At 36.1% G+C, this 16368-nt stretch overlaps 1 protein-coding gene across 2 annotated transcripts in view; it reads right to left on the bottom strand.

Moving 5' to 3' along the window:
- CSMD1 (CUB and Sushi multiple domains 1) overlaps positions 1 to 16368 on the bottom strand; it is a 1075408-nt gene that overhangs the window by 849947 nt on the left and 209093 nt on the right. For both annotated transcript variants that reach the window (XM_054629077.2, XM_077174973.1), the window contains exon 2: positions 10368 to 10584. In XM_054629077.2, coding sequence (XP_054485052.2) covers positions 10368 to 10584 — 217 coding nt within the window. The remainder of the gene's footprint in view (positions 1 to 10367; positions 10585 to 16368) is intronic.

The following is a 16368-nucleotide window of genomic DNA, read 5'->3' as shown; positions in this document are numbered from 1 at the left end:
AAAACCGTCATGGGCAGGGAATCTTCCACTAAACCATGTTACTCAAATGCCTCGGACTTTATTAGAAACATAATTTTGTTTAATATTACTGTTCTCTCTAGTTAACACTTCTGTCATTAAAAAAAGGAATATTTACCTTTAAAAGCAATTTTCTTTTAATATCATTTGCTTTCTGTAAAACACCAATAACTCTTCCTCTTTTGATACTTGAAATTATGCTACTAACAATGTATTTGTACCATAGTATTTGCTCTCCATCATAAGACAAATAGTTTTTGTAATTTCTTCCATTAAATATTGGGCAACCATCTTCCCTTTAGTGAAAAAAATGCAGAATTTCAAAAAGGTATACAAATGTTTCATTCATTGTCACAAAGGAATATCTGAATATCCGAATTCTCACATATGGCAGCCTAAATGCAAAGAAAACCCTGCATTTTTAATAGGAAATTTTAATCAATTTTATGATAGAAAATTTATAAACTGTGAGACAAAGGATGTTGTTCCTTTTTACCTTGAATCTGGGAACATATGGTCCCTGCATAGTTCTTTTGGGAATCCCTACTTCATTACTTCATCCCCATGACCAAAGCAATGGTCTGTTCTCATTTTTCCTTCTGATGAACGCTCTCAAAACAGCAAACTGTTACAATTTTTAAGTATAGTAAAGGATAATCACTAATGGATTAGGGGCTAGAGTGTACCCTCAGCAAATTTGCAGGTGACACGAAGCTGAGTGCTGCTGTTGACACACCTGAAGGACATAATGTCATCAAGAGGAACCAGAATCTTGTTAAACCAGAAGCTTGTTAAACTTCAAGCCCAAGTGCAACATGCTGCACCTGGGGTGGGTTAGCTCTGATATCAATCCAGGCTGGGGAACCAACAACTGAGAGCTGCTCTGACAAGAACGATTTGGGGGTGATGGTTGATGAGAGGCTGAACATGCCCTGGCAGTGTGTGCTCACAGCCCAGAAAGCCAGTTGTACCCTGGGCTGCATCCAAAGCAGCCTGGGCAGCAGGGCAAGGGAGGGGATTCTGCCCATCTACTCTGCTCTGGTGAGGCTCCCCTCGAAGCACAGCATCCAGCTCTGGGGTCTCCAGCACAGGAAGGACATGGACCTGTTGGAGTGAGTCCAGAGGAGGGCCACCAAGATGATCAAAGGGATCATATGAGGAAAACCTGAGACAATTGGGTTTGTTCAGACTGGAGGTTTTGAGGTGGCCTAATTTCATCCTTTCTGTATTTAAACAGAGCCTACAAGGAAAGTGGAGAAAAACTATTTACAAGGGCATGTAGTGACAGGACAAGACAGAATGGCTTCAAACTGAGAGTAGATGTAGTTTAGATACTAGGAAGAAACTGTTTATTGTGCAGGGGAACAAACTGCCCAGAGAATTTGGGGATGCCATGTATCTTCAGTAAAAAATTTTCTTCCTAATGTCCTAGTGGAACCTCCCCTGGCACTGCTTGAAGACATTTCCTCCTGTCCCATTGCTGGTTGCCTTGGAGTAGAGGCCAACCTCCCCATGGCTATAGCCTCCTTTCAGGTAGTTGTAGAGACTGATATGATCTCCCCTGAGCCTCCTTTTCTCCAGGCTAAACACCCCCAGCTCCCTCAGCTGCTCCTCACAGCCCTTGTGCTCCAGACCCTCCACCAGCTCCACTGCCCTTCCCTGGACTCACTCCAGCCCCTCAATGTCCTTCTTGAAATGAGGGGCCCAGAACTGAACAAAGGATTTGAGGCCTCACCAGTGCCAGGTATTGGGGAAAATCACTTCCCTGGTTCTGCTGGCCACATTATTCTTGATACAGGCCAGGATGCCATAGGCCTTTTTGGCCACCTGGGCACATACTGGCTCATGTTCAGCTACTGTCAACCGGCACCCCCAGGTGCTGGGCCACTTTCCAGCCAGCACCCTTTTCTTCTGGGCCACTTTCCAGCCATTCTGTCTCCAGTTTGTCTCATTAATTAAGAAATTATCTCAAGTACTTAAAACAAGAAATGAGGGGGAGTTTTTGGTGAATAATTTCTAATAATTTACATTAAAATTATCACCATTTTATTATTTATGACTTTAATATGCATACTCTACTTCAGAAGCCAAGAGAAGCCCATCTTAGCAACAACGATAAACAGGCAGTCTAATATAGGCATCTATTATTCTCATTTCATTGCCATTTTGCTTTTGTTTCGTGATTCTCCAAAAAAAAATCCAGCAGTGCATATGTGTGTTTGTTGGGGGTGTGGGAGATAAACAAAAGATTATTTTTTAAATTATCTTGTTTTCTGAAAGAGAGAAACATATAAATGAGGTTTGTGTACAGAAAAGAAAGTTTAAAGAATGCTATTCCCTGCCTGGTTTGAATTGGGCCTATTATCAAAATTTCTCTTCAAACTGCTTTATGATCAGAGTCAGTCTGATGGGCTTCACTTAGCCACTGACTAGTTAGCATTCTTAATGAATTCATTGAGTTAAATGGAGATGAGAATACATAGTTTTCACTCAAATGCAAATATGAACACAGGAATAATCTGGGATGCCAGCAGGAGTATACTTTAGACCGAAGAGGGAAAAACATAACTGCCAAAATCCAAGGCCCCTAATAATGTCAGCAGATACTCTTGTGACCACAAACAGTATGAAAACCAAGGAGAGTCTCCAAGTAATATCAGAAACTGCAAGATTATGAGAACACTTGTCTACAAAATTTGTTTTACAAGAGAAATTGGTTGTGTGTGACTGGATGACAGGGGAGACAGTGCTGAACTTCCACTGTGGAAATTCAGAAATAAGGGACTGCAGAATTCCCCTCAAATGCTTGAAGATTTCTGATGTTCTATCTGTCCCATGATCACTACATCCCTGTCTAGCGCAGAGTGATCTTAAACCAGACTGTGATCATACAGTCAATAATCACAAGGCTCAGTTAAGGCAGGCAGGTAATTACCAGATGACAGTAAGAGAACATGATTCACAGTTTAACCTAATTACATGCATCAGAAATATGATTACTACATTTTATAAAGGTTTTTCAGTCCCCTTTAATTTGACAGCTAGCATATGAAATATGTTTTTCCTCTCTAAAACAAACAAGCATCAAAATGTCTTCATAGCACATAGGTTATGAAGTAATTAAAATGTTATCTACCACAGTTACATAGAAATTATAGAAAATCCCACAATAAGGATGTACAGCAACAAATCAAAAGGGGACAGATTTTGACAACTGGACTTCCTTCTCATTGTGGAGTCCAGTTTAAAATTTTGTAACAGCTGTAATTTAATTATTAGTTTGTAGTCAGAATATAATCAAAGGGATGTGACTGATGTCTGACCAAGGACAGTTGCAATAATTATTGTATACACAGTATTTAGGAATGCTGATCAGCCGGGCTTCCATACATAATCATGTCAATTCAACATAAATCATTTAAAATAAAACAGACTTATCTTTTCAGCATAACAGAAGATGCAGAAATACTAATATAAAACTACTTAATGCACTCTGTATGTGTAATATATGTTTAGATGGCAGAAAATAAAGGGCAGCAAATGTCCTCACTCTCCAAATTTAAAAAATTTAAGAATAAAAATTCCTTTTACAACCTGTAATTGAGTTAATGTTATCACCTGTTTAGTTGTAAAATTGTTTGTTTTGGGGCCATATCCCAGCTCCCATCTTCTAAATCCTTACTTGTAATACTTTTGATAGTACAGTACTGCATACAAGTGCATCAAACCACTGCTGACACTTATACAGGCTCAGTTTCAAAAGTATGGAAGAGGCAAAGAAGCAACACCTATATGCTTTTTGAAGATGTACTATGGAAAAAGAGTGTCAGATGGAAAAAGAGATCTACCTCCAAGAGGACAAAGGAACTGAGCACAGATACATTTTCACTTTTTCACTACGGTGAGTCTCACATGCATCTTATCATGCTGAATGAAACAATTGCATTAAAAAAGCTTTAAATAACAGATGATGAATATTATAGTATACATTCAAGCACTGCTTTGCCTTCTTAAATGAATCTATTTTTTTCCCCCAAGAAATAATTGTTCCTTAAATGTGAAATAGATTTTTTTAGTTGGGAGTTCCGTGGTTTTGGAGGGAAAAAAAATCTTTTTTTGGTTGGCCATCATTTAGTATCAACCTAAAACCTGTAATTAATATGTCCTATATATGTCCTAATTGGTGAATAATTAGCTTGCTAGTAAGACTCCTTATTTGACTTTATATTTAATACAACTTCTGGTAAATCTTTTTAGTATTTAGGCTTGCCAACAAAATTAGAAAGCTTATGATTTTGAATTGGGAAGCTAAAAATTTGGGAATAGGTAGTTTACCTTTTATCCACATGAGGGAAAAAAAACCCCGACACTTCAAACATGAGTTTGAACCTGTATTGCACACATAAATTATCTTTCCTTCCATTGTATTCTCTTTTCATGTTGGCACAAACTATTTGTCAGTATTAAGGTGATCAGGTCATAACTTGATTTCTTTCCTTAAACAGCTAATGTATGATGAATCACATTTTAGCCCTGTACTACAAAAGTTTCCTCTTCCTAATACATTAATAGGTGAAAAACCTTAGAAAAGTCTGAATTAAAGAAGGGCCACAAAGATGATCAGAAAGTTGGAGCACCTCTCCTACAAAGACAGCCTGAGAGAGCTGGGGTTGTTCAGCTGGGAGACGGCTTTGGGCAGACCTCAGTGCAGCCTCCAGTACTTCAAGGGAAGAAGGAAAAGGACTTACAAAAAGGAGGAAGAGGGACTTTTTATACAGAAAAGAGTGACAGGATAAGATGCAATGGTTTTGAACTGGAAGAGGGAGCTCTAGATTAGATACTAGGAAATTAGATGTTAAATTCTTTCCTCAACAGGATTTTGAGGCACTGGAACAGGTTGCCCAGGGAGGCTGTGTGTGCACTACCCCTTGTAGTATTCAAGCTCAGTTTGGATGGGGCTTTGAACAGCCTGGTCTTGTGGAAGATGTCCCTGCCCACTGCAGAGGCTTGGAACTAGGTGGTCTTTTATGTTTCTTCCAACCCAAGTCATTCTGTATTTTATTCTGTGATTCTATGATTAACATAAAAAAGGGAACAGTAGTCTGTTCCCAGGCATGTCTCCTGGCAGGAACTCAGTAATAATTGTAAAATATACAGTAATAATTTTTCTTTTCCTCCAGATATATGAAGTACCAGAATGTTCTGCTGAAATTATTCAATTATCTTGTTTTACAAATTTGAACATTAGCCTGTTACTTTGTGCTGTGTTCTAGGTAAGCTACAGCTGGAAAAATGCTACTTTATGAACCCATATTCTTTTCCTCACAGCCACAGCCACCAGCTCACACACACAAAAGTCTCCTATACTTTGTAGGAAATGATGTGCAATAAAAAGGTTAAAAAAATTACATATGCCATTTTCATGCGGAAAGAAAAAAGAAATAAGAACTTTAAACTGCACAAAGCTCTTGCTGCTGCAGTGTCAGCAGTTCTGTAGAAAAGTCAATCACCCCATCATTGCTTCACTGTTCTCTTGACCCTGGAGAGATGGAAGACAGAAATGGTTTCTGAAGAAACAATCAAAAAATAAACAACAAAGAAACAGAACAAAAACAAACAAAAAATTAAAATGTTGCATACATGATAAATCATGGTTTGTTAAGGTAAAAGAGATTTAATAGCAAGTGAGAGCTCAGACTTCAAGTATTACCTCTACACTTGGATTGTGATGTACAAAATATACATATGGTTTATTGCTTGCTGGAGACAGGGAAAAGTGAATACTGTGAATAATTCATATTTAATTCCTATTATTTCTGCACAATTCAAGAAAGCAGAGGGAATATATTGCCATTAAGCACACATTTTATACATTCTTGTCAGAAAATTTTTTGGTAAGCTGTATTTTATTATGTTACATTAGCAACTTTCATCATATGCATTACTGCTCTATTAAAACAAAACTGTTTATTTCAACTGATATGAATAATAACAAGCAGCATCTATTATATTATTAGTTAGGCTGCAGTAAAGTAAATAATACTTGGAAGGCCTGAGCAGCCATGAAGGGAAGTAGACATTTTAAAATCACTTTCCAAATATATATTATGTATGTCTAAAATAACTGACAGATGTGCATACACACAGCAAAAACATTCACAGCTGCATGTATGTTTCTTCCCATTTGGGTATATAATTTAATTAGCAGCTTTGCTGTGTGAGAGAAAACCAAATTGTTTGGAATTCATTATTAAAAGTTTTTTAGGACTGTCTGAAAAAACCTGAAAAAGTTTTTTTCAGAGTTTATTACACAGGTCTGCAACTAACTCTTAGGTAAACTAAGTGTGAGATACTAAAAGAGTAACTTTTACTGACAGACATTGTAATACAGAGATTACAGCATTTACCTGTATTTGACATAGAAAAAAATATTGTACCCTTATGGTGTAAACGGAGATGGAGACAATTACATATACAAAGTCTCAGTTCACCACATTTGTAAAATTCATAGTTGTGTGTCTTAACATCCAACTTACATCCCACCCCACCCACCTCTTCAGCAACAGAGGTGCTTTTCTGTTTATCCAGTCCTCTTATGGTTTACCTACACCTCTCTATGAATCCCCAATTCAGGAATTCTGCATATAGAAAATATATATTGTAACAAGAGTTATGCTAAAATTAATGACTATTCTTCAGATGTGGAAAATAGGTATTGCAACCAATCCTGAAATGAGTTTTGAAATCCATAAACTCTTGAGATGTCTGTTTTGAAGTCACTTGTCTATTGGCAGTCAATAGGCCACTTTGTCAGTCGCCATCTGCCTTTACACTGAGCCTCTTCAGGGCTGACCTATGTCTCTATGTCTTGTTGATACATTTCTTCTTTCTGTTTAAAAATATAGCCATTTGCTATTTTATCTGATACATATGAAAAAACCCCACATCAAAACAAATATTCGCTAGCTCCTGGATTACAGTGAATTACTGAATATAATGCTTACATAAGGAAATGATCCACAAGGAAGACATCTGAATAATAACTGTTGTCTTAGTGTACCCCACTTGCATCTCTGCTTCATTCTTATGAGTTCTACATCCTGACAATTAACTGCATATAGAAAATGAAAATTTCTTTAGAATATAAAATGCAAATCAAAAATATATTTTGCACCTTTTCTTAGTTAAATTAGAATGTAGCTATATTTTGAAATCTTCCTCCATCAACTGATAAAGCAATATTTTTGCTTTAATGTAAGTTTCTTTCAATAATATAGAACTGAAATATTTGTTTTGCTTCTAATATATGGTGAAATCAATTATCTAACGTCTTGTTTTTCTGTAGAATTAAGACCACATTATGCAACAAAGCATTATCATAACAGGTGCCATTAGACTTAAAACTTCTTTTTTTATATATCACAAAACCACAGTCATAGAATTCCAGGTGGGAAGGTTACTCAAGAATTGTCTGGTCCAACCTTTCTTGGCAAAAGAACAATCTAACTAAAATGGCCTAGCATCCTGTCCAGCTGAATCTTAAAAGCATCCAATACCAGGAATCCACCACCTCCCTGGGGAGATTTTTCCAATCGCTGATGCTTTTCTTTGTGAAACAATTTCTTTGTGGGTCCATTTGGAATCTACCCAGAAGTGACTTGTACCCTATACCCCCTAATTTTTCCATGTGACTCCTTGTAAAAACTGGGAGTCTACAAGTTCTTTGTAGCCACCCTTTCAGTACTGGAGCATGGTGACAAGGTCTCCCCTTCCCTAGGCTGAACAAGGCCAGTTCTCTCAGTCTTTCCTCACAAGGCAACTTCCCAGTCACTGATCATCTTTGTGGCCTTTCTCTGGACCCCTCCAGCCTCTCATTGTCTTTTTGTATAGTGGGAGCAAAACTGACCACAGTATCCCAGGTGTGGCCTGACAAGCCCTGAGCAGAGTGTGACAATGACTTGTTAATCTCTGCTGGTGATGCTGCTGCTGGTGAGCCCAGCACCCTGCTGGCTTTCTTTGCAGGAGCAGCACACTGCTCACTCACAGTGAGCTTGCTGACCACCAGGACCCCCAGGTCCCTTTCCAGAGAGCTGCTCCCCAGATGGATACATCCCAGCCTGTGCTGCAGTCCTGGATGAAATATATGTATATAGATATAAATATACACACTATATATATATATCTATATATAAATGATATATTGTGTGTAAAATCTTGGGGTTTGTTCCATGATCTTTACAATGATAAAAATAAATCCACTGTAACAATCTTTTAAGGACAAGTTTGGGTCACATGCCTCAGAATTACACAGAATTTCAGAATGCTAGGTTGGATTTTTTCTAGAAAAATAGGAAGATGTAAAATAGCACTTGTTAGTACCTTATCTTCTGTTTACTCTATTCCCGCTAATACCTTGATTCTCAACAACCTTACAAAACCCTGTAATTACTATCAGGTGTAATTTATCCCTTAAACCAGTATATGCTTTAATAGGACACTAACCAAAGTTCATAAACATGTAATCACCCCTGTTTTGCTTTTTTTCTCCACACTATTGGCCTAAACCAATTTATTCCTTTGCCTAATCATTTAAATATATTTTATATGTGTTTCTAGTTTTTTTGATTTTATGATCAATAAGTAGTGAAAGTATCTTGGTGCATATTTAGCATACTGAATGGTCCTTCAGGCAGCACAACAAAATAGTTAAATGTACTATTCATTTTTACTCAATTTTGCTGTAGCAGCTGAAAAAAATACTATCCAAAATATGGAGTGAGCAGTACTTAATTGTTATAGTTTGTGGTGGTGATGTAGATACGCAGCTATTTTTAAGGAAGAGCTCCAGATTTGGCACGATGGCTAAAGAAACACAATTACCCAAAATGTAGTGGAATATTTTAACTATGGGGAAAAATAAGTGCATGCCCTGAAGCACAGCTTCCAAGATCTCTTGCATCTGCATGGTGTCAGCTAAAAGACCAATACTATAATTTTCCAATATTTGCCAGAAGAATTGTCTTGAAATGCATAACTGCAGAGGGGTACACCTGTGAATGCTCTTTGTAAAACAAAGGGTATGACATGGGATATGAGAAGTCAATAGAAACCTGTCATTCAAATTCTGCTATGCTAACCTCTGCATGCTGCAAAGCCAACAAATGCTTTTTTCTTCATAATGCCATTTGTGAAGGTAACTGATGGCAAATACAAGCAATGAGAAATAAAATATCTGCTTTATTATAAAATATCTGCTATATTAAACTATTTTCTATTGAGATTAGTACAAAAGAAGCAGGCATGTTAGATAATGGTAATAAAAGGATTTGACAAAAAAAGAAATATTTCTCCTTTTTACAGGTGACACAAGTACTAAAGGTCAGTTAAGTACAGTAAATGAAGCCTACACACTGCGCATCTAAATTGTTGGTAGCTGTGCACTACCTTCCAAAGTTTTCAGAACTTTTTGAACAGAGTAAACAATCAATCAGAACATTGTTCCTGTCAAAAATATCCAGTGATGATACTCACTAAAATGCAGAACAAATTGGTGATGCTCCCACATTTGTTTTAGCACTATAGTATAAATCAGCAGCACATAAAAGGGTAATCAGACAACAGAACTGACAGCAGTGTTTTACAGTACTCAATAAATCTCATGCCTGAATAGAAAATGACAGAGCAGCACTGAAAGCACTGTTTGCTTTCCAACTCTGCAGTCCAGATCCAGCAAATGACCGAGGAATTTACAACAAGACACCAATGAAATTAATGCTTCAAAACCTGAAGTTGTGTAAAAGCTTCAAATCAAAAAGCTTCCATAAAACCTCTTTATGACGTCAGTGGTATTTGGAAAGATAAGACACACCAGTTTCTGACCTTTAAAGATCCCTAACTGCTTAATGGAGAAGAATTTCAATTTTGGCAATGTCAAACTATTTATGGCTGAACTAATCTCAGTAAGAATTCTTTCAAAAATTGGTGACTGGCGCCTTCAAGAAAGGAACTCTTGGCAAAACCTGAATTCCACCAGCAGAAAACTAAAAAAAAAATACTGAAATACTGAAATGTTGGAATACTTCTGTGCTCAGGGCCTTCACCAAAACTGACCTTGGACTGTGTAAATTTTAAGTACAACTGATTTTATTGATACACCAGCTAGGGCCAGAAAAATCTGAAATTTGGATTAACGTCTTTCTCTGGGAGATCTTGGAGCACTATGTCCCCTTGGCTGGGGATGAACCAATATATGTTCTAACATATCATCAGAATATATACTCAGGAGAGACAAAGCAAGGTAAAGAGACAGAATGACAGAAAGAAACTGGGAAAGAAAAAAGGGACCTTACCTCACTTTTAAATTGCCTTGCTGTGGCTGTCCATCATAAATTGACAAAATATCAAAATCTTCCTCGAGGGCAAAAGTATGAAATGACAATTGTATCCTGTTACGCTCTCCTGTGATAATGATCCATGTGCAGTTGGCATAATTTGGATAACCATGAGGAAATCCAGGGCTTTCTATAGTACCATTTGGTCCCTGTACTAAGCCTCCACAGTTCTGACCTGAAAGAGAAGAAAGGAAAATTTACAGTTGGTTTTCTTTTCCCTTACTCAGTATATATTCTTACATAAGTACCTATATGAAAAAGTAATTTTAAAATATTTTTTCTACATTACAAACAGCACATAAAATTGTATTTATACCATTCTTCCCTAAGGATTAAAAACCCTCACAGCTGGATTTTCTGAGACACTCAACATCTTTTTGCATTGAATCATTATTTAAGGTTCTGTAGTATTAACAATGTATGACTTATTCATTCAAATGTGAAATTTCAGCATTAGCTTTAATGCCATAAATTCAACAGACTGACAGTTCTAATGGCAAGAGAGTGTTCCAACTTTTTGGCAAATGCCATGTAAAAAGTTTCTATATAAGTACTAAAATATCAGAGTTTCTGATGCTCTGAAACCTACTTTAACATGAAGAGCAAAATGTAGACACATTTAATATGCTTTGTGTTGCAACTAACCAAGATTTCTATACTTTGACAATACAGCAAAATTTCTGTGGTATAATATTTGTAGCTCCATGGGTTTTGTGATAAGAAAAGTGGGGGGTTTTGGTCTTTTTGGGGTTGTGGTTTTGGGTTTCTTTTTGGTTTTGGGTTTTTGTTTGTTTGTTTTGTTTGGTTGGTGTTTTGCTTTGGTTTTGGTTTTTTGGGGGCTTATTTTTTTTATTTTGATGTGGCTTTTTTGGTTGGGTTGGGTTGAGTTGGGTTTTTTTTGGTTTTTTTTTTTTTTTTTATTCTTAGAAAATAACACTAAGAGTTTACTCAGCAGGCTTTTGTACCTGGTTTGTATATTCTACAGACTTTGTGAGAGCATGATAGCTCATTAATGGGAAGTCCTAAGCACAAAACCTTGAGTTACAGTGCACATTGTTGCTAGTTTCCTACTTGATTTTGTTAAGTCCCCACACAACAGCTCTACTGACTCCGAGCTGGAGAGAAGCATTAATGAAATATTTGAACAGAGAAAAATATAAGGACATTCTGTGGACTGTAATGCTTGGATTATTATATGCACTTTAGGCACTTCAGAACAAGTAAAATCCCGTATTTTATTGTTACACCTAAACCAGAAGGGTATTTCTGACTGCAATTTTTTTTTAACTTCTCAGCAGTGGGTCTCTCACACTCAATCTTTCAGAGAAATGCTTTTTTTGCAGGAAGTTTCTAAATCTTAACAAGATGGATTTAATAAAAGGGATTTGGTCCTAAAACTAAAGAACTTACTAGTAAAAATTTTTTATTTTTACTAAATTTCAAATATAATAACTCAAATAAAGAGATAAAAAGGCTGTGGTGATTCAGGATTCAGGAAACTTTTAAAATAAAAATCTTCTCTGGTATACCTATCATATGAGTCAATTTAACAAGACATCTTTATTATTCAACATTTGCAAAGAAGGAACCTCTTACACCATGAACTTAGCATGAATGCTTCAGTTATGTACTGTTCACTAAAAATTATCAGCATGCTTGCAGACACTTGCAGATGCATTGTATCCTTCTTCCTACAACCGCAGGGGAAATGTCATACAAATGCCACAAACAATTTAAAATAATTTAATTACTACAGAACTGATGTTCTGAAAACAGAAAAGGAAAATTATAGTGACAGCCCACCACCCTGTTACTCTAACCAGCTACTTCATGTCTCCAACATTGGTTTCAGTAAGTCAAGTACCCCGTGCAAGCTGTGCTGTGCAGCAGCCTTCCTACCACTGGGGTGTGAAAGGTTTGCACTGAAAAAGGAGTGCATCCTAGCAATTCACCTAAAATCTGTCAAAGACAGAACCCCATTTTAGGAGCAGATATCTGTAATTCTAGTGTAAAAAGAATACAGTATGCCATATGTAACTGCATATGTAAATGCTGTGTCTTCATTTCTGACATCCACGGAGACAAACAAATTATGTTCCCAATCTCTTTGGAAATCATAGAGCTGGCTTAAATTAAAACTTTATTAACCTTTATTTTTAAGCTTCAATAATTTTATAGTTATATTGTTATAAAGTTAATAATATAAACTTTATTAACCTTTATTCCTAAACTCCATGTTGCTGGGGTAGTAAGTGAACCCTCACAGCCCCCACATGGCCATCATTAGCAGCTTCCTTTCACAGACTCTTGTTACCTACTAGCAGAAGTTGTCAACTGCCAATGATTACTCCCAGTTTTATTCCAAAATGTGCTTTGGACTCCTATCTGTAGATACAGGTTATTGTGCATCATTATTTTGGAAAATAAACACTTTATTGAGGAATAAGGGATAAAATGTTTTACCACTGTTTATCTTAAGCATTTCTTACAACCCTAAGACTTTTTTTCTCCACTTTTTTTTTTACTCTCTTGTATATGTTTTCCTCCAGTACTGAAACAATTCATACACATATTGCCTATTCACCTTGTACCCAAAACAACATGAGGCAAAGGAGAATCATAAAGAAAAACTATTACTGTGAAATGCACTTTAGATTTGTTCTTAATTTTACATGCATATAAAAATATATACTTATTTACTTGATGTTCAGTAAAAAAACAAGTAAAAATCCTAGGAGAAATTTAGTACACAGTTACCTCCCAGAAAAATCATTGCTGCACACACACAATTTCAAGGAAGATTTTGCTTCTGTGTAAGCAATACTGAAAGAGGTTTTAAGAGCTATACAGACCCAGAAACAATCTTCTAAGTCTGTCCCTGCCTAGTTAAGATACAAGCATGTTGACAGAGCAGAATGTAGAAAAAACAACACCAACTGCTATCTGTATAATACCTATTTTGTCAATATATGCAAATCTAAAAACTTCAGAACTCTCAAATGTTACACCTCTTCAAAGGAGTAAAATTCAGCATCAAACCACTTAAGAGAAATTCAGTTGGAGGACATACTTGGAGAACAGGTACAAAGAGACTTAGGGTGACAGGTAGCAGCAAATTAGATAAGAGTTGAGCATACAAAATGCCACAAGAAATAATGCAGTTTCTGATTGCAGAGACACCACAGACCACTGAGATTACACTGATGAGATTGGCTAAGATTGTTTTGTTTCTTGTGTGCATTTTAAGAGAAGAAAGAATCATCAAAGTAAAGAAAATAAACACATCAACAGGAAAATGTAAGAAAAATATCAGCAGAGATTAAGTAGTTCTATTGGTCTGAATACAGAATGAGTATCACTGAATACACCCCATAAAGGTCTATGCCTACATTTCACTTTAGTTTTGGCCTTTGTTATTATTTTTCTGTCATACACTGTCTGTAAGAGGATATTTCTGGACAGCTATTTTTACCTTATGATATAAAAAGTGTATTTTAAGAAAACTGATGCTCTTGGGTTGTTGTTGAAAAATATTTAAAGTGATAATATTTAAAGTGAATTTAAAGTGAATAAACAGTGTTATTCTTTTTTTCAAAGTTACTTTGTGTATCCTGTACCAGTCCTATTGCACCTGCTCAGGCTCAATATTTCTCAGTTGTGATCCCTAAGTGAGAGCCAATGAAGAAAACAAAACACTGCAATTTTGCCCTAAATACTGGTGTCAAATGGGTGGTAGAATCACTAGGAATCAGTATAATTTTAATAATGCATTGCTGTAAGATTTTGAACAAACTTCAAAAAATAAAAACTTAGGAAACACTTCCTAAAAAGTCTGATTTTTATTTTCCTGGGTCTTTAGGTTTACTTATCTCATACTCCCCCTACACACACTTCCCACCCTGTTTACCATATTCATTGACTTCTTTTTGCTTGTTTGCTTCAAGGTTCAAATGCTTCTACAAAAAACCATGCAAAAAGGAGCACTTCTCTTCTTGTAATTCATAAAGTAGTCTGTGGAAGACTAACACATATGTATATATAAACATATTTATATATTAATAGTTAGGAATTTTTGCAGGATACATGTATTTTGAACAAGAAAATGCATCAAAACTAACTCTAGTAAAGTCAGTGCTGCTAAAGTTATTTTGATCAATCATGATAATGAAAATGAAGTCATGTAGATTCTTATGACTGTAAATAGCACCTTCCATTCTGCAGCTACAGAGACTGAGAAAATATGTCAGCAAGATTGGATCTTCCTCATTCCTTGAAATAGTTTCTTAAATGAATTTGTTGTAGTAGTAAATTTAATAAGTAAGAATAGCTGCATTCAGCCAGATCAAAGACTCATTCTGCTCAGGACCTTTTCTCCAACAGCAAGTCAAAGGAGGGAGGACTTTGACAAAAAAATATCCCTCCCATTCATGAGAAGCATCTCAGGAATTTCTTAAAAGGAAGACAGTCCAGTACCCTTGTCTTTCTGTTTAATTGTCCTTGATATTATAGTTCTTTATAAACTCATCTCTGAGTCATCCTCTGAGTGTATATTAACTTCCAGAGTCTTTCAGGTATTGTAGAGGAAATCCTAAACCACAAAAAAACCCTTTTCTGTGTTTGTTCAGCATTTACCATCTGTTAGGTTCATTTGAAACCCCAGTAAGTTTATTCATGAAAAGAGAATATACAGATGATCTTTTCCTATGCTTTCTATGCCACTTAGCATCTCACTGACTTTTGTCATGTTTCAGCTTTTTTATTTCCAAGTTCAAAAGTTTTGTTTCATATTGTTCTTTGCACCTTAGCAATTTTGTCACCTTTCTATGACCATTTTGATGCTATGTTATACCCTGCATGAGACAGGGATACCAAAACTTCTTTTAATATTCAAAATGTGTATGCATCATTTACACAGGAATAATTTTAATCCTTTTCCTTCTTCTCCCACTAATTTAATATTTTCTTTTCTAAGGTAAGTAGTAGCTTTACATTTTATATGACTATGGATTATAATTAAGATTTATTTTCTCTGGAATCACAGTGAGGCTGTGTCATTTTACATAGAAAAATGTGATTTATTAGATTTCCTACAGTTTATTCCTCTGTACATCACATCACATTGCATTTGTCTACTCTGAATTTTACCAACGGCCCCAATATCCCCTTACTTGATCACATAAGGCTATTTTTTGTAATTCTTCACAATTGTTCCTCATTTCCATTAATTCATCACTTCCTATCATCACAGTCACTTCACTGCTCACCCTCTTTTGTAGATCACTTATAGGAGCACTGAACACCCATGCCAGCACAGATTTCTTTGGGAGGCCATGGTGACTCCTTCCTTTGTAAAAATCCCCATTTTCTCCTAAGGCACAACTTTTATCCAACCTTTCAGCAATGTACAACTTTCTTATGCCCCACCTGATTTATTTCCTTTACAGCTGTTACTGGGGAGCCTTGTTCAATATCGTCTGGAATCCTGATGACCTTTTTCCACAATCAGGCTGACTCATTCAGAGAACTCCAGTAGGTTTGAAAAGCATACAATTTTAAACTTTTTCTTCCATATGTCATATTTAATCATGTGTCAATTGATTTTTTTCCTTAATAGAGTTTTCTAACACAAATTTCAGATGTTACAGCCTTTATACCTTAACGCCCCTTGGTCTTTTTTAAATATGGACATCTAAGGTGAATTGAAGCTGGAGATTACTTTTGCTGTGCAGCAATTTTTTTTCCTAGATTGTCTCTTAAACTCTGGATAATACATGGTGCTTGTGACATTACTGTTTATTTTGTCTGTTTGTTCCATAACCTGTTCTACCAAATTTTTTACTTTAAACAGAAGTGTTGGGGAATTTTCCACAGACAACAGTTCAGCCATGGCAACTACAAAGCATATAAATTTTTTGCTGTCTTCCCTAATCTTGTTTTTATGTTGTTAGTTATTGGCCCA

The sequence above is a fragment of the Agelaius phoeniceus genome, chromosome 3 (assembly GCF_051311805.1).
Source record: "Agelaius phoeniceus isolate bAgePho1 chromosome 3, bAgePho1.hap1, whole genome shotgun sequence".
Lineage (NCBI taxonomy): Eukaryota > Metazoa > Chordata > Aves > Passeriformes > Icteridae > Agelaius > Agelaius phoeniceus.
The sequence above is the reverse complement of the archived record's forward strand: the minus strand, read 5'-3'. Positions and strand labels throughout refer to the sequence as shown.